The 27,679-nt window shown below is 39.2% G+C and overlaps 2 protein-coding genes across 2 annotated transcripts; one reads left to right on the top strand and one right to left on the bottom strand.

Moving 5' to 3' along the window:
- Positions 1 to 2,891: 2,891 nt before the first annotated feature.
- On the top strand, positions 2,892 to 14,971 carry LOC306740630 (uncharacterized protein; the record flags this gene model as incomplete). The annotated part of the gene is made up of 14 exons (XM_079222859.1): positions 2,892 to 3,031; positions 3,149 to 3,346; positions 4,399 to 4,535; positions 5,976 to 6,087; positions 6,867 to 6,960; positions 7,779 to 7,833; positions 10,823 to 10,963; positions 11,049 to 11,209; positions 11,315 to 11,413; positions 12,090 to 12,235; positions 12,427 to 12,598; positions 12,705 to 12,817; positions 13,143 to 13,230; positions 13,769 to 14,971. 14 exons carry the CDS (start codon positions 2,892 to 2,894, stop codon positions 13,820 to 13,822), a joined length of 1,710 nt encoding a protein of 569 aa, XP_079078985.1. The 3' UTR covers positions 13,823 to 14,971.
- Positions 14,972 to 16,257: 1,286 nt separating this feature from the next.
- aifm3 (AIF family member 3) lies at positions 16,258 to 25,610 on the bottom strand (the record flags this gene model as incomplete). The annotated part of the gene is made up of 20 exons (XM_079221636.1): positions 16,258 to 16,300; positions 16,415 to 16,435; positions 17,191 to 17,295; positions 17,460 to 17,535; positions 17,738 to 17,836; positions 17,946 to 18,063; positions 18,137 to 18,213; positions 18,345 to 18,408; positions 18,794 to 18,865; positions 18,963 to 19,078; positions 19,818 to 19,948; positions 20,036 to 20,127; positions 20,244 to 20,330; positions 20,618 to 20,730; positions 20,855 to 20,951; positions 21,039 to 21,083; positions 21,185 to 21,294; positions 21,387 to 21,496; positions 22,241 to 22,454; positions 25,580 to 25,610. The coding sequence occupies 20 exons, from the start codon at positions 25,608 to 25,610 to the stop codon at positions 16,258 to 16,260; spliced, it is 1,821 nt and encodes a 606-aa protein (XP_079077762.1).
- Between the last annotated feature and the right edge of the window lie 2,069 nt (positions 25,611 to 27,679).

Raw genomic sequence — 27,679 nt, 5'->3', positions numbered from 1 at the left:
GGGTGATGGGCACATAGAGATGGGTTCCCATAACAAACACCTGATTTTTTGGTTTGAAGTTTGAAATGTGTACAACTTTATATATGGGGCTGTGAACAAGTGTGTGTGTGTGTGTGTGTGTGTGTGTGTGTGTGTGTGTGTGTGTGTGTGTGTGTGTGTGTGTGTGTGTGTGTGTGTGTGTGAGAGAAATACAAGGGCAATACAGTTGAATCTGAATCTGAATCTGAATAACAGAACAACTCATTTATAAACTCAACTCAACTTCAGTTGTTCTTAATTGCTGCCAATATCAGCTCATAACCACTCTGAGGGGCATGCTGTTGTGCAAAGAGTTTACCAGCCAAAAGCATTTAATCCAGCAAGAGTCTCAAGGAATTTGGTGTTGCCAGATACTGGCCATTCGAACCTGAAAGTGAAGATCTACCACAAAGTAGAATCAACACATTCCCTACTCCCACTCCTGTTATTCCCTAAAAATGTACAATGCAGTTGTGTGAGTAGCAGACAGTGTGGTGATTATGTCGTCCTCGGACCGATCCTGGAGCTTCTCCACAGACAAAGCAGATAAAAGAAGAACTCATGTGGTAATAACTGAAGCAGCTCAGGGAACATCATGTGATTCAATGTGAGAAGCTCTCCTTCTCAGTAAAACCTAATTTATGTGTCATATGAAACAAAAACATGTTTGAGCTGCTCTCTCTTATCGTTATATTGACATTTTAATAAAAAGTCTTATAAGCCTTAAAGTCAATAATATTAGCCACAGTACCAGGATTTGTTTATAGTCTCACTCAAAGGGAATAGTCTTTATTTGATATATTAGGTAAAACTGAAGACAAAGTGTTTTATGTGTTATTGGCCATTATATTATACCAAAAGGGAAAATAAAAATTGTAAAATTTTCTTAATCTCTGCATTTCTTCTTCTGGTTGATTATAAAAAACTAGTGTTACATTTAAGAAAGGAAGCAAGGGGATACACGTTTGTCTGTTGAAAATGTCATGTTTTATAAATATTTTTTCACTACTGCAATGTTATTTTTGGTGTCTTTTATGTAGCCTAGATTCTGGGTATGTTCACTACACACATTGGTTTTGGGTGGACTTTCTTTTTACTTGAGCCATTACTTGAGTTAATCCCTCATTTGTTTTTGACCAAAAATTACCTTAATAAAGCATTGATGTCACAGGTGGGCAGTTGACACTACAAGAGCATAACATAACATTTTGAAAAATAATTATGCAGTGTTGATAAGTAAGTAAGAATCCAGGTTTTCTGTGTGATAGCAGTGGTGGAAAATAACTACATATATTCTCAAACACTGTTCTGAGGTATTTAGTTTTTTTCTCCAATTTCTCTTTTAATTTCAGAGAGGAATTAGTACATCTTTTAATCGGTGATGGTGCTGCAGGGATGAAGTATTTTTGTGGGCCAAAACAGAAGTTAGCATCGCACTGGTTCCCTCGACAAAAAGCCAATGGGGTTTTTCCATTGGATATTGGATTTTGGCAGAAACTAGGCTTTGTGGCAAACACAAATGTATTATATTTATATTTGGATAATCTAAAAACATTTACACCGTTTGCAATCGCAAGAAATAAAAAGCACAAGCTTGAAGTTTGCTTCTGATCATTATCTTTTCTCAGCATTTCTCAGTGTTTAATTTGGTTATTATTATCTTCTTTCTCTATCATAATTAGCATTGTTTTAGTGTGTTCTCTCTCTATGTTCTGTTATGCAAAGGTATGAGTGCTTGTGAGCAGAACATCTGAGTGAAAATTGTTTTGAGAGTGAAGACATTAGGACACAGTGAATTGTGCATCCGTAACTGATGATTCACATTCATCCTTCTGCTGAGACTTAGGAGGGATTTACATAACTCAGTGGCAGAAAGGTGTAGATCTGTGATGTGAATGTCCACAGATGTGGAACTGAAACATCGTGAGGATTGTCCACCATCTCACCCACTGCGACACTAACCACTGGAGGGAAGTGGTTAGGGTTATTTTCTGTGTCTTACTCTATAAGTAACACACATAACATTATTTTGAGGAAACTGCAACTACATTTGCATTATGAACCTTTTTGATATCAAAAACATATTCACAGTCTGTTCCATTTTGTCTCTTTAATTCCAAGTATTCTGCTTTTTACGTTGTTTTTACTTTGCAGCGACACTGACCCCAGGAAGAAATAAAAAAAAACAAATAGTGAGTGAGAACAGAAATGAAAAACACAGAAAGTCATGTGAACTTCTGTTCATCCGGAGAGAGGGATCCTTCTCTGTTACTCTCCCGAAGGTTTCTTCCTTTTTTTTCCCCCTGAAAGGTTTGTTTCTGTTTTTTGTGGATTTTTTTCAGATCCGATATGAGGTCCCGGGACAGAGATGTCTTTGTGTACAGATTGTAAAGCCCTCTGAGGCAAATTTGTATTTTGTGATTTTGGGCTATACAAAATAAACTGAATTGAATGTGTTAAAAGGACACAACAGAAGATCAACAACTGTCCTTACAGGAAGAAACAAAAGGCATTTGCAGCAAACTGAATTCATGTCAACTTTAACTGTTGATATGTATTGTACTCCAAAACATCTGGTCTTTGTCATTCAGCTCAATGACAAATACATCATGGAAAATACATGATCTTCTCAATAATTACTGAAGAGTACCAAGAATAATATAGAGAATTTAGTTAGTTAATTCATTTTTTGGAGAAATCTACTGCTCCAAACTCCAGTTGTGGTGATAATGCAGCTATAAGATGGTGATGATGTCATAATGGTGATTCAAACTTAAATTAGAGGAAATATAAAGCTAGCTAACTAACTAACCAGTGATTTAATAATAATAAATTAATTCTAATTAATGTGATTAGGATAATAATCCAAGGAGATGATTATTGATCCAAGGAGGAAGAGGGTGCAGCACATACCACTTGGGACAGAGGTGGGAAGGGTGGAAACCTTTAAATTCCTCCGAACTCACATCAGCGAGGACCTCACCTGGTCTCACAACGCACTGCAGAACATTATGTATGGGACCTGAACTGCACTTCCCAGGACAGGAAGGCTCTCCAGCGTGTGATACAAACTGCACAGTTAATCTCAGGATCACATCTCCCCTCACATTCACTCCACCGGGGTCATCAGGAGAGCACACTACATCATCAGGGACAGAACACAGCACCAGGACAGACTGTTCTCGTCCCTGCCATCAGGCAGATGCTCCAGGAGTCTGAAAACCAGAACCACGGGACTGACAAACAGTTTCTACCCGCAGGCCATCAGGCTGGTGAACAACTCCCTGAACAAGCCCTTGTTTAGGGAGAATATTACTTTTGCATTGAGGTCAGACTTTGATACCATTCTATTAAAGTGAATGTGGTGACATGGTAAGTCCCACTATAACCCATCATATCTGTGTTGTTTCCCCTTTGATTAAGAAATACTTCGACAAAATATTATTATGTTGACTGATGTTTGTTTTTTTAGAGTGCATGCTGGTTTTCCTTGTTACTTGGTCTCCGAACAGTTCTTGGCTCTGTCAACAAATGTATTCAGCTCACTCAACATAGCTGCATCATACAAAAACAAACCAGGCAGGTCCAATCTATCACCGCTGACCAGACCGCAATTATAACCAGATCAACGTATTAATGGCTCTGATTATAACTGGCTGGACTTAATGATATGGTCTGTCAGAGTTAGGTAAATATACGCTTGACCGTTCGCCTCAGTGATTTACGTGTGTGCTTGTCATCTAGCCTACATTATCAGCTTGCACACACATATGTCATGACAGGGACTAAGCTAGAGAGGCTGTATAATTAGCTATAACTCACCAACACCGCAGCTCTATTTCTGTGGCTTTTACGCCTCCAAGAGGAGAATTTCTTATTAAAGTCAACGGTTTTTATCTCAAATTAATTTAGGGAATATCTACAGAGCTTTGCTAAACAAATAGCAAATTCTTATTTAGTTAATTGACATAGAAATAAATGGTACGAAGGTCCATATTTATAAATTTATAAAATTGGTAATTAGCGCCACCTCCTGACAAACTAAGCAATATTTAGACAGCTGGCTAAAGTTAGCCCTCGTGAATATAATTAAATATCATGAACAGTTTCATAGGTGCTTACTTATTGATAAAACAAATATGCTCTATTACACTTAACTGCATGTAGAATAAATGACCTTCTTTTATAGGATCCTTGATTGTCTGGAAGCAGTGCAGCATGGTTACATAACCTTTTTTGGTACGTGATCCCTCAACAACATCATTTGATTTCCATCTTCAATGCAGCCATCTTAGTCCTGGTCATGTTTCCAATAAAAATAATAAAACCGGCAGACAAATTTTTTTCAAATCCCTAAAAAGTGACCTGTTGTCTGTTCAGCCTGTCCTCGGTGTCCTGTCAGTGTTTGGCCACACGAGGGCGCTTCATCCGCACACGAGAGCCCCTGTGCAACACTGAAACTCTTCCGCTGACTGTCAGGAGACAGCAGAGAGGCGGCTGGTGGCTCAGCTGTGTCAGTAATGTCGGGCAGAAAGCCCCGGTCGGTGGCAAACCCTCTGGAGTCTGCGATCACCACGCCGAGTGAGAGGATACTGAAAGAATGCCACAGTTTATATGTCGACAGCGAAAACGGTAAATAATCAACAACGCGGATTAATATGAGTCAACGTCATGGCGAAGTTAGTACCGTAAAGCAGATCCAATTTAGCACGCATAGTTGTGCGGTTATGTAACTCAGTGGTTCGTGGGACTGAAGTTTGTCTTGGAGGTAAAACTAAAACGCTGCTCGGTTAATGTCCGCAGCAGCTGTCTGTCAGTGTAAAACACATGACATTGAGCTCTGGTGGGGCTCCTCTGCAGCTATGGAGGACAGCGCCTATCGGACTGTGTACAGCCAATAAACTGACAGGTTTCATTACGCACAGTGTCACACTAACACGAGGGAATGGGCTTCAACAGACCTGTCTGTAATTCACAGTATGATAAGATGGGCTACAGACGAGAACATTGGTGTTATAGTCTTGGTAAATATTTGGAGAAATGTGTGGTCTTCAATACTAACTATGTTTGCGCAGCACTTTAAGGTGTGTTACTGCAGTATGTGTCTTATTACAGTATACTAGTTTACTCTTGTGTAATAAAGGAGACAGAAACAGGAACTTGCCCCTCTGACGACAATCACTTCATTCATAATTAATTGTTTCAATGTAGATTAAGTGTGAATAATGAGGGATTGTACATGTATGTTAAACCCACAAAATAAGGCCAGGTAATACATTTGAGCTTTCATTCATCAACAACATTTATAATATTTCTTAATTCTTAAATCCCAAATAAATTCCAAAGCAATTTGGTCATTATTAATGTAATATTGGAATTTGTTTCTGTCTTCTTTCTTCTTTTTCCCTACAATTTATGATTCATCATCGATTAACCTGTTGATTTCTTTTCTGAATTATCAGTTGTTTTTTAATCTATTAAATGACCAAAAATTGTGAAAAAGCCATTGCAACTCCCAGAGAAAACAACGCCATCTTCAAATGTCAAAACCCAAAGATATTCAGTTTATGATGATATATGTCAAATAGAAAAAGCACCAAAGAATATCTGACCTTTTTCGCTAATATTGACTGAATCATTATTTAAATTAGCCTCTAATGTTCAACAAATCGATTAATTATTTCAGCCTGAATTATTCCAATTAAATATCTACCCATTTAATTTCTCTTATTTGCAATTTCAAAATCACCCTGTTCTCACACACACACACACACACACACACACACACACACACACACACACACACACACACACACACACACACACACACAGTACATTGTGATGATGCCTCTGTAATTTCTACATGCCCTGCTTACTGTGTGTGTGTGTGTGTGTGTGTGTGTGTGTGTGTGTGTGTGTGTGTGTGTGTGTGTGTGTGTGTGTGTGTGTGTGTTCAGGCCTGGTGAAGATTGCCAGCAGCCTCGGAGTCCGACTCCTTCCTCCCAGAAAGAAGATCGTGGTGATGATAATGGGTAACCACTCTGCAGGGAAGAGCTCCTTCATTAACTGGTAATACAGAGTGAAACAGAAGTATCATAATTTTACTTTGAATGCTGTTCGGCAGTTTTGACACAGGAAATGTGGATTTGTAGGATTTCCCTTGACAGGGAAACACAAATATGTCTTGTTTGTTTACCAGTTGGGTGTTTTAACAAAAGCTATTTGAAGAATAAATCTCCAGAAAATAAGGACCTCAATTCCCCACTTTTATTCTTTTTTATTGTATCAATGTATTACATTACATATGTTAGTCCTAATAGTTCTCACATTTATATTTAATACAAAGACATTTGAGTATACAAGGCAGTTTTATCTGGCTGGCTGTACATTTTAAATAGATTTTTTCCTATTTGACATTGTGTAGTTTATTGTCTGACCACCTGAGGTGTAAATAAATGAAACAGGCTCCAGACTAGTTTATTGGAATTAGTTGGTGCTGAAATGATCAAACAATGAATTGATTTGTTGATAGACAGAAAACACATTGACGAAATGCAAAACATTCACTTCCAGCCTTTAAAAATAGATTTTTGGCTTTTCCTTCTGTATGTAATATAAAAGCAATATCTTTGAATTTGAGATAAAATAAGCAATATGAAGACATCACTTTGTACAACGATAAATAACTATTTTCTGAAATTTAAAACTAAACTACGCCAAATTCGATAGAATAATTATTACAGTAGTTGCAGCCCTATAATGCCGGAATAAGTTGTTGTTGCTTTTGATCTTGTGCACTTCTAAATGCAATATCAAAGATAAGAATCGTATTTGATGCCTCATTTTAGGTATGCGGAGGAGCACATACAGAAAGCGGGTGTCGCCATTGAAACACAGGGGTTTACGTTCATCACAAGTGGTCGCAAAAGAGAATCACTGACGGTAAGAACGGCATGAAGACGGACAACATTTCAGCTCTCATACTGCAAAACTTAACGTGTGTAAGAGCCCTTTAACAGAAGTACCAACTACTGCTTAAAAAGGGAAACACCATCAATACGGCCAGCTTTGTGCGGCATGCTTCATTTGAATGCTTTTATAATTCACTTCCAGATCAGTTTTTTAATTATCAGTATTTCGAGTTCAGACGGTTCTTCTCAGTTTTGTTGATAAGAGATCTTTTCATTTCTAACTTCAGCAGTGAGAAGGGAAGCTGCAGCCGGTCATAAAGGTTGATGAAGCGATGTGTTGGATGTCAGCTTGTATGGAGGGGCACTCCCTCAGTCCGTGGCGATTTCTCATTCTGTATGCTGCTCCAATGAGGGGCTTTGTTGTATTGACACACACACACACACACACACACACACACACACACACACACACACACACACACACACACACACACACACACACAGAGGATGCCTCTTTGCAGCATATAAACAGGCTCGGGAGACAACTGTCTCTCCGTCTTCTCTTATCCTCTTCCTCTGCCTCCCTGTGCATATCCTGCTGTGATGAAGGTGAAGAAGATGAATAATATATTTACAGAGCAGGACTGCAGAGTGGAAGGATTATCTACTACGTACAGAAAAAGCTTAAAGCCAGCATACTGAGCTGCAGCGCAGCATCTTTTAGAAGACTGGGTGCCAAGTACTGAGAAGAGAGAAAACTCTGTTGTAGCGAACGGGAGCTCAGAAAACTGCAGATTATATTTGTCTTATCAGGTTATTTCTCACATTGTCTTTTTAACTCTTTCACAGGGGAATGCAACGCTACATCTCTATCCTCACTTTCGACCACTCCTTGAGTTCAAAGGTGAGCCTTTTCTTCTTGTTTTATTATGAAGTCATAATCGTTTTCTGAAAAGTTCACTATTAAAAGTATAGTTGTTCTGATAATGTAGTGATACTGTTACTTATCCTGAACTGAAATACATTTTTATGTTATTATATTAACCATCATGTGCAAATTCTGCTCTGTTTCTAATGAGATGCATCACATTTCTAAATATGTCACACAAAAGAACAGTTTGCAACATGTTTTATGTAATCCGAGTGGTGCTGCATCTCCCTGCACTTGATAATAAAACGAGCATGAAATATTTCTTCCTTTTGTGCGATGTTAAGATCAGCCCCGCAGTTTTAGTGCTCAACACATGATCATTAACTTCTTCGTAATACCGGGACATTTTAGTCATTATCATCATTTTTGTGCAATAGAGAGATGCAAATGATTGTGTTTTTTTATTGATTTTCTTTTCCTCTGCTGGCATTAAGATGGGAAACATCAAAGAGAGGATAAAGTGTTAAAATGATCTGGAACAGCAGGGGGAAGCAGCATTAGGAATAGTGCGCAGGAGTTGAATATAATCACGAGCTGCAGCCACAGATTGGTTCCTTTGAGGTTTAAGATAGTGCTATGCTGTGTGGCCTGTTTCTGAATGGGAGCTGTTGAAGTTAATCTAAGTGTACGTTACGGACTCAGTTTAAATTCAGAAGTTGGGAATTTAGCTATTTAATAAACCGATTCAACTGAAATTCAGTTTTAATCCTCTGTCGCTCATAAATGTAACCACTGGTTGTTTATATGTTTCGGTTATCAGTTTAGGTAATTCAGCGTGATGATTCAGCGCTGAGTCACCTCATTGACGTACTACATGTTATTTAAAAATCAAACCAGACTCCAGTTCCCATTTCATCACATTTGTGCCTTTTTGTTTCTGAGTTATGAGAGTCCAGATACGGTCACATTGACAAAAGAGACGTAATTAGTGGCATATTGTTTGAAGACAATTGGTCCCGGCTCTCTGTGCGTCAGCAGCGACCTGAAGCTTCTGGATGTTGAGGTGGTCGTGCAGGAAGTCTGGGTGTGCCTGCTGTCTGAGTGGGAGCATCAGTGTGGAGGGGGGAGGGCGGTAATGTATGTGCATGTGTTTGACAGTGTGTGGAGAGTGAGGGTTCACTGGGTGCGGACCGGAGCGCTCGCGGTATGGCTCGTGAGTCACACGCCCCATCGACAGCAGTGCAGTGGAGTCAGGAGGAGCTGCTGATAAATGTCACAGCCATTAGAGACGGCACAGCCCAGCAGCAGCTTCACTCCGCAGGCCCCGAGCAGCACCAACGAGCTGCTGTCGGAACGCAAGCCGGCTTTTCTTTGGGAATTCAACGCCGCCTCTGGAAATGCACTTTATCAGGCGCTTGTTTACCTGTTACAGGGACTGAGGATGACTCATCAGAAAAGCACCATATATCCTTATGTGGGAGAAGCTGCCGATTATAGTTTGATCTTCTTTGGGATATGCTTGGATAATATTAATATTGTTGTAGACTTACATAAAGGATGTGTTTGTACTTATTTTATCAACCTGTTGTCAAGAGTTTAGACTATTTGCTGCATGGGGGTTAACTGTTTACAATGGCTCAATATTGTTAAACCACAAATATTTGTGGCCGTATTGTTTAGTCATTTCCTCAAGGTGTATTTGCACTGCGTCTGTTCAGTCCAACAAGTTCTTTTTTAGTCTTGGTCGATGCAGCATTATTGCAGCCTTTGCCCTTTTCCTCGTGCACAGGATCTCCAGTGTAGCCTTCTCAGTTACAGTCACTTGAGGAACTTAGCACCCATCGGCGAGTATCACTGTCGTTTTCCTTTTCACCTTTCTCAGAGTATCAGAAGACTTTTTTCAAATAGAGTGGACGAATATGTCTGAATCGAGGCTATTTGATTCACTTACATAATTGTATTTCTAGTAAGATGCATGCACGTGTAAGGCAGGTATAGACCAGCCGCCTCATAGAGATCTAACATGAAGCTGCTTGATAACATCTGCATATATATATGACGTTTTTCCGACCATAGCAACAGTCATCCTGTCACCTTGGGGCGCGATAATCATGGCTTGATATTGCGAGACTGTGGGAATACACTTCTAGGATTTGTGATACTGTGTCCATGCTGATCTAAGAGAAACATAAGGGAATGCTAATGTGCCACAGCAGCAGTGGCCCTGCTCGCTGCAGCACAAGGATGGGATTTGTGCTGGCTGTTAACACCTGCCTCTTCTTATGAAACAGCCTCAGTGTCATCCCAGGCCTGTGTGTGTGTGTGTGTGTGTGTGTGTGTGTGTGTGTGTGTGTGTGTGTGTGTGTGTGTGTGTGTGTGTGTGTGTGTGTGTGTGTGTGTGAGGGGAGGATGGGGGAGTTTGAGGTGGACTCGGGTTGTGGTGGACACTCATGGTAACCTCACAGCGCGTTGCCTCACAGTCGTTCTTCACTGGCTAGCTTTATGTCCCACGCCCCGCGCTAAAGCTGCCAGTTGAAGAGCTGTTGTGTGTAACCATGACAACAGACGATAAGAAAACTGAGACTTCCTGTTTTAAAATATACGTTTTTATCCGCGAGGGTGTGTCTGCTGTTTGAGTTAAATCTAAATTCATTGGGTGTTTTTTCTCAGATGTGTATGTGCATGTCACCAGATGATGCTGAACATTTTTTCAATTGAATTATAAATACTCATTGATTTGTCACTTAAATCCTGCATTGAATGGTACAAAAGTGGTCAAAGGGCCAAGATGCGAAGATATATTTTTGTATTCCAAATGCACAAAACGTCGACTGCGTTTCTGATCTTTGGTGTCACTGGCCTCCCTCAGGTTTCCAAGTATTGACCGCACTGCAGTGCTCCACATTATAATTATTTCGCTATTAGAGGAAATGTCTTTCTTTGCAACTCAAATAAATGAACTACTTTGAATTTATATTTATGAAGAAAGCACCTGTACTCACTCAGCATTTGTATATTGCAGGTGTTATGGATTATCTTTCTGCTGAGATCTCCACCTCCAAGCAGAAGAAGTTCAGTCTGGTGACATTTGTGGACACACCGGGTTTGGTGGACGGAGACATGGTCTACCCTTTTGACGTCAACAGCGCCATCACATGGTTGGGTATGTCTTTGCAGCTGTACATTTTACCATCTTCTCTACAGCTGTTGCGTTTCCCTAATGGCTGTGTGTTTGTTTCTTTGTGCAGGAGAACAGGCCGACTTGGTATTTGTGTTCTTTGACCCGATGGGCCAGGCGCTCTGCAAACGCACGCTCAACATTGTAGAGAAGCTGAGTGAGAAATGCGGAGACAAACTGTTGTTCTACCTCAGCAAGGCAGATGAAGCTGGGAAGGAAACAGACAGACAGGTAGTTCACTTAATATACGGCTCCTTTTTGTGTTTGCGATAGATTTGCAACCAGAAAGGTCAAGTTAATCCTAAAGATATGACCTATATGTGTTTACTTCTGCAGAGGGTGATGATGCAGATAGTCCAGGAGCTGTGTCGCCGTCCAGGTCTCAATAAATGTGGTTTTGAGATGCCTACAATATACATCCCCAATCCACAGAGGGTAAGACTGTGAGCCGGCTATATGTTTCCCTGATGGACATTTAACAGGATTGTTGTCTCTTTTTTTTTGATGATCATGATTTTAGTTTGAACTGTACATTTTACAAACTAAAAACAACATGTAGTGTTTCCCTTTAACACGAGATTGGAGCTGTTTGTGGTGTTTTCCTTCAACAGTCCAGGTCTGGTCTTGGGTCTGGATTTAAAAGCTCTCTGCTATCCTTGGGGGCTGAACTGCCATTTATTATCCTTGAACGTAAATTCTCCACTCTAGGTTTCCTGGTGGCTCTTGAGGCTGGAACAGGATGATTCATTTTGCAATATGATGACTAGTAGAGTTACCCACTCTAGGGGTAAGGGGGTTGTAAACCATGGCCTCTGATAAGCCACCTTTGACAATGGCAGCCCCAGTCCTGAGTTATTCCTGCACCCACCATCTTGTGATCTACAACCACAAAGCTGCTCTCTGCATGGTAAATGTGTGCACACCTCCCGAGTCCCGACCTCCATTTTATTTTCGCTGAGCAAGTGTAGCTTTACTTCCTGCTAAGTGCACATGGCTGTCAGTCAAAATACCCTCAGGACAGTCCAGACCGTCCCTCTTGGCGTTGCACAGCCGCACATGTTTGTACAATCATTCATAAATGCATGCACTGATGAGCCTTTGTCTTGTTTAGCCGAGCCGCTGTGTGAACCAGATCGATGGGGTGTGTCAGACCATCGAGAAGACCATCAACCAGGCCGTTCAAAAGACTTTGAATCAGCTGGAGAAGGACTGTGACCTTATTTGTTCTACCATCAACAGCAGACTAGAGCAGGACAGGTTTGACCTCTCAGCCTACAGCACAGCATGTGGTACTGTGTTCAAATCTAATTTATCCTGAGGCAAAATGACAGGTGGCATCTCAGAGCAAATAAACCATATATTGTGTATATGGAGATAAGAGTCACCCAATATTATTATCTGCTGCAGAAAATTAGATATTAAATCAGATTTCCTGCGTGTGCACACAGGGCTGATGTCACTCACAACAAAAGCGTCCGTCTTCACTCGTTCTTGTGTGGCGCTCAGGGCATTTTCCTCCCAGTCCTCTTCGTCCTCAGTTTCATTGCGAACACCTTCTCTAAAGATCAGCTAGATGAGCTGCTAGGTGAAGGACCGGCTCGGACCCTCTCCATCTTTACAGTAAGTCCAGAGAGACACACTGCTGATATCTGAATAAATAACATTGCAATACATTTAAATTCCATTGTACTTGGTTCTCTGAGTGTCTTTTCAATGTGTCTCACAGGGAATAGTGATGTATTTATGGGACTGGATACCAGAAGATGGACAAGTAGTGTGTGTCATCATTTTTGGAGCTTTTTGCTACCTCCTGCTTGTCCTAGCAAAGTATTTTGCAGGGTGAGTGCTACAAATGTACAATACAAACATAAACACATGGGGACAAAAAAAACATGGATTTGGATTGAAGACAAGGACATTTTGGGGTTTAGGTTTGCGATTTTTTTTGTAGAACAAACGATTCATTGAGAATGAAATTAGTTGTAAATTGCAGCCTGACACACATGCACATGACCATTTGGTCCATATGTTAACCAAGGTACTTAAACTAAACCCTCAGAGAAATGGCTAAATAAAGTAGAGCTTTACACACACATTTACACACACATAAACCCAGAGGATGTGATTGTTGTTGTGATCTCATGTTGTTGTTCTTCATTCTCAGCCGAGGGAATAAGACTCTGACGAAGAAAGAGAAGAGGACGATGGCAGAGTACAGTGATTATATCCAGGACATCGTCAAAACTAAGAAGGTTAGATTCTATTTTGTGCAATTATGCCACGTTTAATACAGAGGTTAAAGCCGCAGTGATAACATGTATAATAACTTTGTTTAATGCAGAAGGTGTCCTAAGACACTGAGAGAAAAATGATAAACTATCTTTCCTTTCAGTTCATTTTTGGGGATTTACAGACCACAACTTTATTGCTAACTGCTAACACGTTGACACAACAACTATATAAAGTGGTAATGTGTCAGTAGATATACATTTTAAATAATTACAAAGGGTGATGCTGGATTACATGCAGCATCATTTCCTGTGAATCCCTCATGCATAACAAGTCAATTTGAACCCAGCACAGGAATGGCAGACTCATTAGCAATAAAACTATTATATAGAGAAGTTATGACAGAATATAAATACACTGAATGGCTATTGCAACATAAAAAGCAGACCATAACTTATCCCAATATTTCATGAATATCTAATTGATTAACTAACTACATTTAATTTGTCAAATCTGAAACATTTGAATTGTGAATCTCACACAGTTGATTTGACTCCACAGGGGAAACTCTATGAGTGGTACCTCCAGCAGTGTGCAGCAGAATATGACCTCTGACCCGGGTAAGCTGAAGACAGTTTACATTATTGTGAATAGTGGAATCAGTGGGACTTTTTAAGCAGATGATGATCCACCAAATGATCAGGTTTCTCTCCTCTCTGTCGGGCGTGTCTGACCTCTAAATGCAGCAGATATCTATGCCAACATTTATCATCTCTTCCGTTAAAGATAAAGTGCCTTTATTAGTTAGTACAGGAAAAGCAGTGATTGTTAGTCATTTGATGAAAACAATTTCATAATGTGAATCATTTATTTTTTAATTTTTGTAGTCCATAACAGTTGATGCCAGAAAGAAGTGTTTACAACCTTTTTTTTTCCTAATTTCTTCATGAGTAAGTTTCAGGTGCTTTCTGCCAGAAAACTGTCTGGCCGCAGTTCTCAATGTTGTCATGTAGTCAAAGTCCACAAGTCATGTTGTCTGTACCAGGTGGTAGAATGTCCTACACTTGTGTTTGACTGTTAGCCATACTACAAACCAATGCTGTGAGCGCACTTGGGCACTATGGACTGACATTTTGTCAAATGTTCATACCCATAAGTAGCTTTCTCCTGCCTCCAAAGTGTCTCTGTCCATGTTTGTTTTGTTGTGTGATTTGTGCAGCCAGCTGATATTATCATTGATGAATTATTATCATTTGATAGTACCACAGTCAAGTGGTGATTTAGGTACTTTATTACAACAGAATAGTAAAACTGGTGCACAGTATGTCCCTGCACTGATGTGTATCTCCTAGTTGTTAATGAACGCTGAACCCTGTATGCTGTCGACAGAGCTGTGTGACTCAAATATAGTTTTAGGACTACAACACCATGTAATGCCTTCACTCCAGTTTTTATAGAAATATTTATTCGTCTTCAAGGTGCTTTTTACCCAAATAATGTAGAAAAACCTCAATGGGCTGTTTGCAATTTAATTGTGAACACTGTGTCATTTTGTATTGTGTGTATTAGAGATATTTCATTTATACATTTGTGAAACTTGTATGTGAATTCATCTCTTCTGTGTAATTCTTCTCAAAATATTTTTATTGTATGAAAGTGAGGCTCAACTGACTAGATGTTTTTTAGTAATTCCGACTCAAAGAATGAAACTCCTGCAAACTATGCAATGTCACTTCCTTTAAAACCAATAAACATTTTCGACTGACTTTCAATCGACTGATTGTTTACTGTTTTCCTAGTTTAAATAAACTGAAGATCGCACACATAAACAACAGGTGGAGTAACATGAGAATGAGACGTTATGTAAAGCAGTGAGTAGTTATTGTTGGAAGACTTTTATTTAAAAGTTTAGTTATAAAAATGCCTTTCCGGGCTTTTCTGCAGGAAGAAGGGTGCTTTTTAAAACGCTGAGTTGACTTGTGTGTCAGGGTTTACATCGGCACACCAGGATGTAATCAAGCATCCACTTTATACCCATTACAAGCAATTTTGAATGAACATAAGAGAAATGGTGAAATTACAAGTATGTAAGCAAATAAATTAATTTCTGCTTATTTTGCCTGTAAGTCCAGGTGACAAACCTCAGTTCCCTGAGTTAGTAACAAAGAATATCCCAATGGAGGTGACCGCTATCAAAATAACCCTAAACTTCTGTTGGATTTGTCTAAAGGGGTAATATTCTCTAGAAAATACATTAATCTATTGTGCATGCATTATAGATGCACTAATGCAGTAATTTAATTTGTGCAATCCACCACAGTAGCAAGACAGCCAATACAAAGATGTGGTCATTCTAGAAATTGTCATTTATCACAAATTAAAGCTGCATGTGTGTGTGTTAGTGGGTCTGTTAAAGCTGCATTCAAGGATCTTCTGCAGTTTGTTTTTAGCAGATTTTTGATCCATCCATCAAAGTAAGTTATAGCATGCAGATCTAAGGCCTGAATGTTAGCATACAACCAAACCTGCCATTTAAAACTTCAGTTCAATTTGTATGTTCTTATCTTGTAACAGTGCATTCAGGATTATATCTATATACAATGTTATTTGTACAAAAAAAATGCCAATGCACATCCCTGGCGTGGCTTCTTATAAACAAAGTGTACAGGTAGATACATCTTGCAGCAGCACAGAGGCTGAATCCAGTATTGCTTTGTTTGAGAAATTTGTCATGAAAGACCCACCAACACAACGATTCAATGTATTCAGACCGTGCATGGCTCCGTTTGTCACCTTAAGCGTCTCTCAGGAACAAAAGCAAGTTTCAGTGTCGTCCTCAGGAGAGTGAGTGTGTGTGTGTGTGTGTGTGTGTGTGTGTGTGTGTGTGTGTGTGTGTGTGTGTGTGTGTGTGTGTGTGTGTGTGTGTGTGTTGTGTGTGTGTGTGTTTGTGTGTGTGTGTCCAGACCGGGATAGCTGCTCAGTTTCTCAGCACCATAAGTGTCCATATTGAGTTGTCCAGTGGACTTCGGGTCTGTCCTTCCGACGTGAAGTCATTGAGAGCCTTTGTCGCTCAACCAAGAAATGTCTCCAGTCCTGCAAACCCAAAACCAACAGTGAGTCATACACACAAATACGTGTTCATTTTTCTGCTGCACATGGTCAATATCAGGGAAATTTAAAATAGAAAAAGCACATATTTATCCATACTTGCCAAGCCGTGCTAACATCCTTCAAATTTTGAGTTTGCATTTTTAGAAATGAAAGACATGAGAGACATGAGGAACAAAACAGACATAAATGTATGCAATAACAATACAGTAATGCAGCAACAAGAGGCAATAACATCAGCATGGTAACACTTTATGTTCCACATCCATTTTGCTAATTTTTATAAAAAGTGTTTATTAATGTATTGGTTAATAATTGTTGACAAATACATTAAGAAACAATGTTTTTTTTAAATAGTATGATATAAAGAATTTTATAAAGGCATTTTTTTTGTTTAAATGTGCTTATAAATACTCTATAGGTGGGTTAAAGTAAAGTGAAGCCAGCAATTCCTCGATGAAATTAATAACTGAACATAAGCTCTACAAAACTATGCAACTATATCATTATATAATTGTATTGTTCTTCTTTAAAAACACAAATAAATTAGTGGGTACCTTATGTACAGAACCTTTTTTATACTATCTTCAACTATTTTCCCTATAATTAGGAATAAATAACATTGTTGTTTTCCAGACAATGTCTACAGAAATCATTAGAAAATTACACAACACGTAAAATAAAGTGTTATTTTATGTAGTACTCTGATGTGTAATTTCAATAACCTGGAGTCTTATAATGCTTTCCATGTGATTAACATCCCATGTGTTTCTGTCAGAGTGATAACATTTGTCTTGTTTTCTTCACAGTGAAACCTAAAGAACATAACAGCAATTGTAACCGGCACCAGATTTAAGTCTTGGAGGGAGACTTACTCCACATCTCGTTTCTTAATCGTCTTTCCGGATCCCAAGACCTCTGCCACTCGGGATACAATAGGATCATAGTTCATGCTGGCAACAGCGACCACCTCTTCACTTCTGTAGATAAACCAAAGGAGAAAACAATGAGAAACTAGACAGGGAGTCACAATTTAAGATGACATATAACCTCACAAATACAGAGAGAAGGTCATACAAGTTAAAAACAAATATTCAGCCATATTTTCTATTTGTTTAAGATTGTTGTGAAAAATAAAACGTACCTGGTGTAAAATGCCACAAATCTTAGTTCATCCAGATCTCCTTGTATAATAACGTCATCAAATCCATCACCATAACCTTCACAAATAGAAGATTGTACACATGGACTTGTCAACAGCATACAGAAAAACAGTCCAATGCAGGCTCTCAGTTAGGCTTTTATTTATATCTTTACAGCTAGATGGCATTGTGGTCACGACACTTAACAGCAATATTCAGCTATTGTTCAACCTCTGTGTGCCTCTTAATAATACTCTTGAAACTAAAGAGAGACATCTACCTGCATAGCGTATGGTCTTCCCAAACATGGCTGACCAGAAATAAGGCACAGTTTTGATGTCAGCGGCTCTGCCCATCATGCTGAGAGCTGCCACTCTTCCTGTCAGTATGAAAACAAGGAACATTTAAGTGCTCGTCTTTAAGAACGTAAATCATCATCACAGTAATTTAAAACAGCCTTCGATATGCAGTCAGGATGACACACTCACCGTGTACATGAGCCATTTGCCAGTGAGGGATGTTCACCTTCTTGTTGTTGCGTGGCAGGAAAGGGAACACCACCACATCTCCTCCAGCAAAAACCCCGTCAGCATTTGTCTGCATCATCTGGGAGAAAGTTTAGAGGAGTAAATCAACAATGAAACACTTTCACTCCGGCTTCAGGCATCTGGCAAAATACCTTGTTAACAGTGATGAAGCCCCTGGAGTCCATGTGGATGCCGCTCTGTTTTAGGAAGCCTGTTGCAGGAATACTTCCTGAGACACATTGGAGGAAATAGGTTAAACATGGAGCTGCTACAATTTTCAGAAGGGAATTTCGTCATCTGCTTTAATTGTATGTCACTACAGATAATGAAAGGTACATTGTGCATCATCTTGGACATTACCTGCTCCGATGACACACACGTCTGCCCGCAGGACTTTTCCACTCTTCAGTACCACCTCCTTCAGCTGTGGAAACAGGAAAAAACAAATGTCCAGGCCATACTACTGCACTAAAGATGCAGTATCTTACTTTGAATGATGTTGTCCTACATGCAGTGAACACAATACACACACAAAACAGAAGACAATGTTCTGCCCATGTGTACATTGTGTAGTAACAGGGAGTGCATCTTGAAGCATTTCAATCAAAATGTTTATAATTATCTTTATATTAATTACGAGGTTGTTTGCACCACAGTTTTCAGGAGCTAGTGAACACGCACACCAAATAGTTTTTATTTTGGTTAATATTCTTGTGTTTCTTATCCGACTCATCTTCTTCATGGATTAAACAAGAGAGGGTCGTGCTGCTGAGCATCACGTCACGCTGTTTTTCTCACTTTCTGAATACCTGTCCATGATGGCCAACCATCTCTGACACCTCGTTCAGCATGTAGAACTTCACCCTGTTTACCTCGAACAGCTGAAGAGAACAAAACACAGCACAGACACAGTAACTACTTGTTCTTGTGGAGTTACAATGAAAGTATTCTGGAGATGCTTCATAACTGTGTCCCTACCTTCATTATGGCTTTCCCTACTTTCTCCCCGAGAGCTTTTTTAAAGGGAACTGACTCAATCCCGATGATAGACACCGAGTGGGCTTTGTCAGTTAGAGCAGCAGCCACCTCCATACCTGCCAACACAACAAATAAACAGCACACAGTTCATATATGTAGTTATTAATGCAAAATGACACAGAAAGAAGATCTGAATAAATTAGTGGAAAAACATAACATGCTTCCAGACGTGAAGGGTCACTGAATGAAAATGATGTGAATCGTGTGTTCTGGCTCTCACAGTCAACAGGGCTAGTACTAATCAAACTGATAATAATAAACTGATAATAAACTTCAGAATAAATGTCGATATATTATTTTAAATTACTTTTCAATGTAAGGGCGCTCCAGGGGAATCTTAAGATGTCTCAGAGTAGATGATAGATGGCTGCAGTACCGAAGCCGAGGTGAGCAAACACCTTTTGAGTAATTGTACCAGATAGTTTCTCTGATGAACCTCATCTACCAGCAACAGGCGATTCCAGTTTAGTTTTCTTTTGTTTGCATTTAAGACAATTTCTAATGTATATATTTATATGCTGGGTATTAGATGTTGTCACTGGATCTGTAAAACATTTTACACACATAAAAATGTATCCTCCACATGCTTTTTTTTGCAGAATAAAATATCACTGAGTGAACTGTATGTGAACTGTAATGTATTTTATGCAATGGAGCTAATGTAGGGTGTATTCTTGTCTCTAATTGTCTGTTAATACATGGGATCAATTAGATTAATGTGATCACTTAAAAGTTGCTTTTAAAGGTTAATCTTAAAGGTTAAGCACAAATGAGAAGAATGTATCTTTTTCTCACCAACATATGATGTTCCCACAATCACAGCGTTCTTGTTGTTGGCTAGCCGTGCTATGCTGTTAGCGTCCTCGGGCGTCCTGAGGTGGAACACGTTCTTGACGTCCTTTCCGTTGTAGACCATTGGTTTGGGTCTTTGGAAGAAATCGGGTGTCATTTATGATTCATAATGTCAGCTGTTTTTTTGTCATGAAATAGAATAGGTTTTTCTTTTTCCTTACTGGCTTCCTGTAGCAATAAAGAGTTTCCTGTACTCCATCCTCAAACCATCTTCAAAGGTCACAGAACGTGTTTTCACATCTATCGCCACAGCCTGAAGCAAACATGGCAGGGTCACACAGGTTTATATGTTGGATTTTTGTGAAAAATGTAAACGATAGATCTGGATCAAATTAATGAATCGATTGATCTGAAGTCACCACCGCTCACCTCTTTCTCTATGAGCAGTTCAATGTCATGATCCTGCAAGAAGTCCAGTGAGCGCAATTTCAACTGCTCTGCTGTGCTGTCTAAGGACTAAAGGTCAGCAAGTTAGTGCTGAGTACATCAATCAAATAATTACATTGAATTAAACAGAAATCTCTGAATTCAAAAGCAATCTTTCCAAAAGCTGGCCAACTGTAAACAACCAATTCATGCTAATAATTTTCAAGCTTTTCACGGCAAACTTGCATGCAAAACTTTCTTTAAATCACTGTTGCTGTGAAGTGCAGCTGTTTCATCACCACTGCAGTCTCTTACGTAACTTTCTCGGCAAAGTTTAGTTCTGTCTCAGTTCATGTGTTCAGGGTCCGTGTACAAACCTTACTCAGTTTAGGCCTGTCGTATGGAGGATGCCTGTCCATGGTGCACATGACGATGCGATCGGTGAAGCCCTCTTGCCTCAGTGTCTCTGCACACACCAGACCTGCTGGACCTTCGCATGCGTTCACCATAAAAGAAGACATTGATATTGAAAGAGAGACAGCGAAGGGTGGCGCTGCTAATAAGAGTCAAATACAGCTGGATCCTCGTTGTTTGAGAGACAAAAACAGACTGACCTGAGCCGATGATGAGAACATGGCTAAAGCCTGTGCTGGAGTTAATGACTGCTGAGCATCGGGCCATGGGCTTTGACCGTTTCTGCGACTGAAGAGCCTGGAAATGTTTTTAAAAAGATCTCAAATTAATCAGATGGTTCGTTTCTTTACCTGCAAACATTCTCCACATTCGTTCTCTGATTACCTGCTTGTTTGCGCGAATGATCACCTTGTCCTTTTCAACTCTGACCTGGAGCAAACAGACATGAGCGATGTGTACACTTTTTGATGGTGCTTAGAGACATGATAAGGCAGGGAATGTGTTACGACAGCACCAGCGAGGAAGGTCACCTGGAAGGTAGGCAGGCTGTCCAGCCCGGGGAAGTCCTCCAGGTCTCCCGTTGCAATGTTGAAACATGCACCATGCCATGGACAGCGCACGTGTCCTTTTGACAACACCCCTGGAAGGACAGAAAATAACAAGGATGTCAAATGTAGGATGTCAAATTTCACAATAAATGTTAAAAATCAAACCTCAACATATGAGACTCACCTTTGACCAGAGGTGCTCCGTAGTGTGGACACTTGTGGGCCATGGCGGAGAACTCCCCGTGTTCTTTGATCAACAGCGCTTTGCCAATTCCCAGATCTACCTCTCGCATTCTGTCAAACACACGAAAACAAAAGGGTGCGTGCACTGTTTTATGATTGCATAGACAAGGGCTGTTTTGACAGGTTAAAAACAAGTTGGAAGAAGAATGTCACTATTAAAACACATCAGGACTACAAATTCACATTCATCTGTCCACGCTACACTCTGGTAGCAACACAGAGCCAAAGGAATTTAAAGAACAGCGACATGACAATCATGAAAGCCATCATGTATTTTGGATGAATGCCATAGTTAATATGGAGAAATTACACTATCTTCTCACTTACAAGTTTAAGGTTAAATTTATTAGCAATAAAACACAATTCAATACACTCAGGTTTTTTCTGCTGCTATACAGATAAATATATTCGGCCTGGTATGACCAGTTGCTTATGATGGCTAATTTTAGCTAATGTTAAAACACTTTACAGATGCTGCTGTGTTCCTAACATTACCGAGGGAGTTCAATTACAGTAGGTCTGAACATTATTTCTGTACTCTATTGTCTTCTTTCTAATTCGCCGACATACTGTATAAACGGATGTATCTCTGATAAGTCAATAAAGGAATCCTTGGTTTTATTGTGTTTTTGCGTGAACTATCCCTTTAAGATGTAATTTATATCCTTCTGGATTGTTGAGCGACATCTGATGTACATCATAACAGCTTCTTTACCTCAACATGCATGTGTGCATGAGTACGTGTGTGTTTTGGGTGTATATATATTTTTTTAATTGTGTTTTTAATTTTCTTACTGTCCGTTTTCCAGGTCTTTAACGTGACAGACGGAGGCCTCCACGTAGTCCCGTGATTTGTGGTAGAGGGGCAGCGGTGTGGAGTCATCATCAGAGCCGTGTCCCAGGGCACCGTTAGGTCTACAGTCAGCAAAGGGGCTCGCTTTGCCATTAGGGGACAGCCCGTCCACCTCTTTTTCTTTTTCCAGGAGAGAGAGTTCCACTTTAACTTCAACTGCACAACACAAAGACATCTCCCTTAGAAAATGGCTGAAAATGCATGACTGATCACATGCAACACACAATGACTGCAGTACAATGATGCTGTGAATCCTTCAAATAGATTTTCCTTTCAGTTAGGAGAGATGTCTACAATTCTGGGACAAATTGAGTCTGACATCTCCACAACTGAAACAAATGAAAACAGGAAGCAGGTGATAAGGCCACGCTTGTTTCTTTTCTTTTTCATTCTATCTTCTAGCGAGTAAAATTACAGGCATCATTCAACATTAATCCTGATTTATTCATTACTGTTAAAATACACCGCATTTTGTCTTCTAAACAGCAGGAAAACAGTCATGCAAAGCACCATATCGCTCCTATGCAGAGCATTGCCAAACATCCTTTTACATTGTTGCTGTTGATACCAGATTTACCAGAGATGGCACAAACATACTCATCCACCTATCAGTCTATATATTTCTAAATGAATTGACTAAACTGGAAAATATAGATTTTTACAGGATAATGCTTGAAATAATAACATTTCTTTAAAGTGGCTTCAACAAAACAACAACAACACTGTTTTGTGGATATTCTTAATTTTGCCGCATAAAGAAAACCAACAATTACAGAGTGGTGTAAATTAATTGTGAGATATTACGTTTTCTTTGATGATTACTGATGCGCTGCTGTTGGGTTTATATTTCTGAACATTAAGAAACGGTTGTGTAACTCCTTTTTCACTGTAGCAGGCTTTATCTGTTCGGCTGGAAAAATGTGCTGATCATCCGGTTCTTACACAGTAATCTGGCTGGAATTTTATCCTGCTGAGCAAGTCTTAATTAAAATCAATGGAAAATCATAAAAGTGAGTGCAATTGCAGGAGAAAAGAAAGAGAAAGCTTTCCACAGCTGAAGAGAATCTTTAGTTGCTGCTATAATGTCTGCTGCTAAATGGCACATCACCACACTGATGCTTCATCTGATCAGTGCAAAGAAGTCATCTGGTACCGAAATGTTTTCTGTAAGGCTTTTGATCTTTTTGGTCTTTAGAGCTTTAACAAGGATGTTTTATTAAGCATTTAGCTTTGAGTAAACACATGTTGTTTAAATCCCTGTCTATAATTTCACAGTTTCTTTAATTGTTCTGCATTTTTTCACATTTTGATGCAAATGAGGAGGGTGATGTGCCATTTCTCCCTCGTACATCCTGTGACGGTGCCACTTAGACTCAAATATATATATATATATTATACACACATACACATTGTATCTTTAGTAGGATCATTTAGATTAGATTACTGAGAGTAAGATACGTTCTATTCTTTCTGAAAAAGTCAAAAATATATATATATTTTTTTTTTGTAGACGTTTGGAGAAGCTTTTTCGCTGGATAGTTAGTTCAATTAATCTCATGTAGATGGTAAAATCATAACAACTATTTTGATAATTTAATGGTGATGGTATGAAACGTTTATCTAAGCTTATGGGACTTAAAATATACTATACAACTATACTGTTAGACTTGGTCAAGCTCTATCTTGAATCCCACCAAAGTATCAGTCATCAGAATCATAAAGCCGAGATACCTTAAATATGAGTTTGACTTGAGTAACTTCCTGTCTGTCTGTGTAATCTGACCCTAACTTGATGCTAGAAGGATAGTCTTATAGTTTTTATTTCTTGTGAGTTCTCTGACGAACATTTTCTAGGATTGGCAAAAGATGGTTTCCCATTCTAATAATCTTTAAGAACTGACCTAAAAGATGAGGTGCTTTGCTTTATTTTCTAATAAGTGGAGTCTATGTTCTGTTGATAGCAGCTCCTCTAGAAAAAATGTTATAACATTGTGTGAAACTAAACAAACGCTCACTGCCAAGATATTTTAATATGATAACCCTGTTAATTTGTTATTGATTGTTAGTGTTTAGTAGACACTAATAAATTACAATCAACAGCCTCTGTTCAATCACATGTATATAGATCACACAGGGGGTTAAGGTGTCCTAATCCCATGAGTACAGTATGTTATTAGCACCTGCAAAACAGCAGTAAAGCAAGATTGCTAATCTCCAATCCATGCTAACACTGATATGGCTACACACACACACACACAGTCATATTTTTATATTTTCTCAGTATGTACTCCTCTTAACCAAAGATGCCGCAGAGAGCATCACAATTCCTCCCACACTAAACACTGCATGGCAAACAGATGAGGCTGCATATGAGGTGACATGTGGAACAGGATTTGAAGCTTTCAATATGAGTCATTCTGAACCAACTGTCCCTAAATATATCTTTAAAAATAGAAAAGAAATAACTGATTTCTCCATGGAAACAGTAAAATATTAATGCATGTGTCTTCAGCTACATTCACTGACATTGTACAAATGAATAACGGATATAAACAATAAAGTATTTCAATAAGCAAAATCAAATTTGATATGTCTGTTATTACAGAAGGACGGCCATGTTATGAAACCGTTTGTTAAAATACAGTAACGGTGGTACATATTTGTAAAATAATTACACTGATATCTCTGCATTCTCCATATTTCACATTACATACTCATCAGAATTCAACTTAAATCTACATTTCTTTTAAAACTAAGGTAGTAGCTGCAAACAACACAGCAGGTTTGAGCTTTCATTTTTTAACTTTTATAATAATAAAAATGTGATTATTTGATGTAATCATGTTGTTCTACAAATGTCTGTTGTCCACAATGAATGATGTTGAGCAAGACTAACACAATGAGTTAATTTAGTTTCTTATTCTACAAATACAAAGAGTTTGCTCTTATGCAGCTTTGATTATGGTTTATCTTTAGATATTTTGCTGATACTTCAATATCAATTAGTGGAAATATTGTTGTCAATAGTGTGAAAAAGATTTCAACCACGTTAGTATACTGGGTATACTAAAAGCAGGAAAGCAGCTAATGGGGTGGACAAAATAACATAAACACCACACTATGTTATGCCATCTTGTACAACGACAGCACAAAGAAACCCCTGTGGAGGTGTTTCAACACCTTTTTAATTTAACATTGAAATGTGTTGTATTGCAGTTAGCCTACATCTGCTGCTTGTTGTACTTGTTTGGTAACCTGCCCGAGGGCAACATGTCGGGTACCTGGTTTGGGTTTGGAGAAGCATCCTCCCATCGTGGGCCCAGGAATGAGGGACACCCAGGGAGAGGGAGGGAAGGGGGAGAGGGAGGGGAGGTGCGGTCAGATTCTCGTGCTGGGCTGCTTTGTTGGGAGGTAACGATAACACAGAGCTGTGTATATGAGATCCTGCAGGTCCTGGCTGGCCATCGCACACGTCAGCTCCTCCACATAATCTGCATGGAGAGAAGGAAAGACATCGTCAACAACCCTCAGTCACACAGACGGATGTTGTCATGATTTCAGAGTTTTTATAAGAAATAACAAGTTTCTCTGCTGAATTGTTTTATCTTGACTGCTTTCAGTTGAAAATTGTAGCTTTTCATTTACAAGTCTGTCGTTCAGATTGACAAAACATTTGACCTCAATTTGTCTCCATACTTTTGAATGGTCCTATCTTTGTCTTCTAATCAGACGTAGTAAATTATTGTGTTTCTGTTATCATGAAAAACTCTTAAGTGTTTGAAGTCAGGATTAGACTGCCAGATTATTTTGTGTGTGTGTGTGTGTGTGTGTGTGTGTGTGTGTGTGTGTGTGTGTGTGTGTGTGTGTGTGTGTGTGTGTGTGTGTGTGTATGTGTGTGTATGTAACATGCTAGTGCTTGTAAAAATAAAGCAATTGTGTTTTTTAGGAACATTTCCATACACATTGTTCTTTGTTCATGCATATTGCATGGTGAACTGTTAAATATTAACAGCACTCCGACACCTATTAACTTTCTCGTCACACTGCGCTATAAAGGGAGGCAGGGGCCCCTTGAGTTTCAAAATCCCCTTGTTTTGTTGCCACGTTGCCCTCACATTTCTGCCAGCTCTGGTATTTCAGCCACACATACAGTAGTTAGTTAATCACCGAGTGATGGCTGCTATGAATCTGGGTGGACCCGGGATAGCAGGTGTTTCGCTCAACATGGTGCAGTCCATCACCAAATTATCCTTGTTAGGTGCAACCAAAAGGACTGCTTGATATTCTGAGCACATCTTAATGTCCTTGAACATCAGAAAAAAAGTGTGCAGTGTTGAATGGAGCACTGCTTAGAACAAATGGAAAGATCTCGGACTGGCCTCAACTATGCAGCTGAGATCGAGTTGTTGCAGTGGGTGAATTTAACTATGTACATTAATGCAAGTACTGTGCTTAAGTATAATTTTGAGGTACTTGTAATGTTGTCAAAGTAAAATATCGCAATCTTTACCCAACTACATTTATTTGACTGCTATAGTTAAGTGACTTGCAGATTAATTCAAGTAAATAAATTAAATTCCAACACATTGTCAAAGATGTAATCTGTTATTCCAAACCTTTTTGGCTTTCCCTTGTGATACGTTTTTTCTTCTTTCCGCTCTCATTGATAATTTTATGAGCCCTCAGATTAATTGCGTGAACCTTTGAGGACACTGGACTAACTTGACTGTATCTAAAACTAGCTCTACCTCATTCTAGAGACAACAGTCAAACGGATGCGTCAGTATCAGCAATCTAAAAATGTTACATTATAATATTATGAGTCACATGGGCACATTGAGCTGCAGAACAAATACTTTTGCTTTTGATGCTTTCAGAATATTTTGCTGCTTTTAGTAGTATTTTTACTTTGCTCTGTTTGTTCTTTCACTTATTTAAATGTTCTAAATGCTTCTTTCACCACTGTTTGTTTGAGACATATTTCAAAGTCGAAAAAATACATGAAAGCCTATGATAATGTTTTTGGCTATAACATCATATCATATTTTCCAAATTGAGCATCCCCCACAATTGTCATTTTGGTCTTTATTTTGGCGCTTTGCATCCAAATATCTGGGCCAAGCACTGACAGTTTCTGCATTTTGTCAACAGGCATACACAGCAGAGCCTTTGAAGTTGTGTGTTTCTCTAAATACAGCGAGCAACATATCAAATCACTTCCCGAAGAGAGCAGACTTCACTCTCACATGTTGCCACTTCTTTTTTCGCCACTGAAAATGGGGTGGTTAAATTGAATCGCAAAGAGTTGTAGTTCCAGCGAGCGCCAACATATTTTGTGCAAAACTAAAGTAGGTTAAGCAGATTTGGTCCTCACAACATAT

The sequence above is a fragment of the Taurulus bubalis genome (assembly GCF_910589615.1).
Source record: "Taurulus bubalis genome assembly, chromosome: 8".
NCBI classification, from domain to species: Eukaryota; Metazoa; Chordata; class Actinopteri; order Perciformes; family Cottidae; genus Taurulus; species Taurulus bubalis.
Note: the sequence above shows the minus strand (reverse complement) of the source record. Positions and strands in the feature narration are given on the sequence as shown.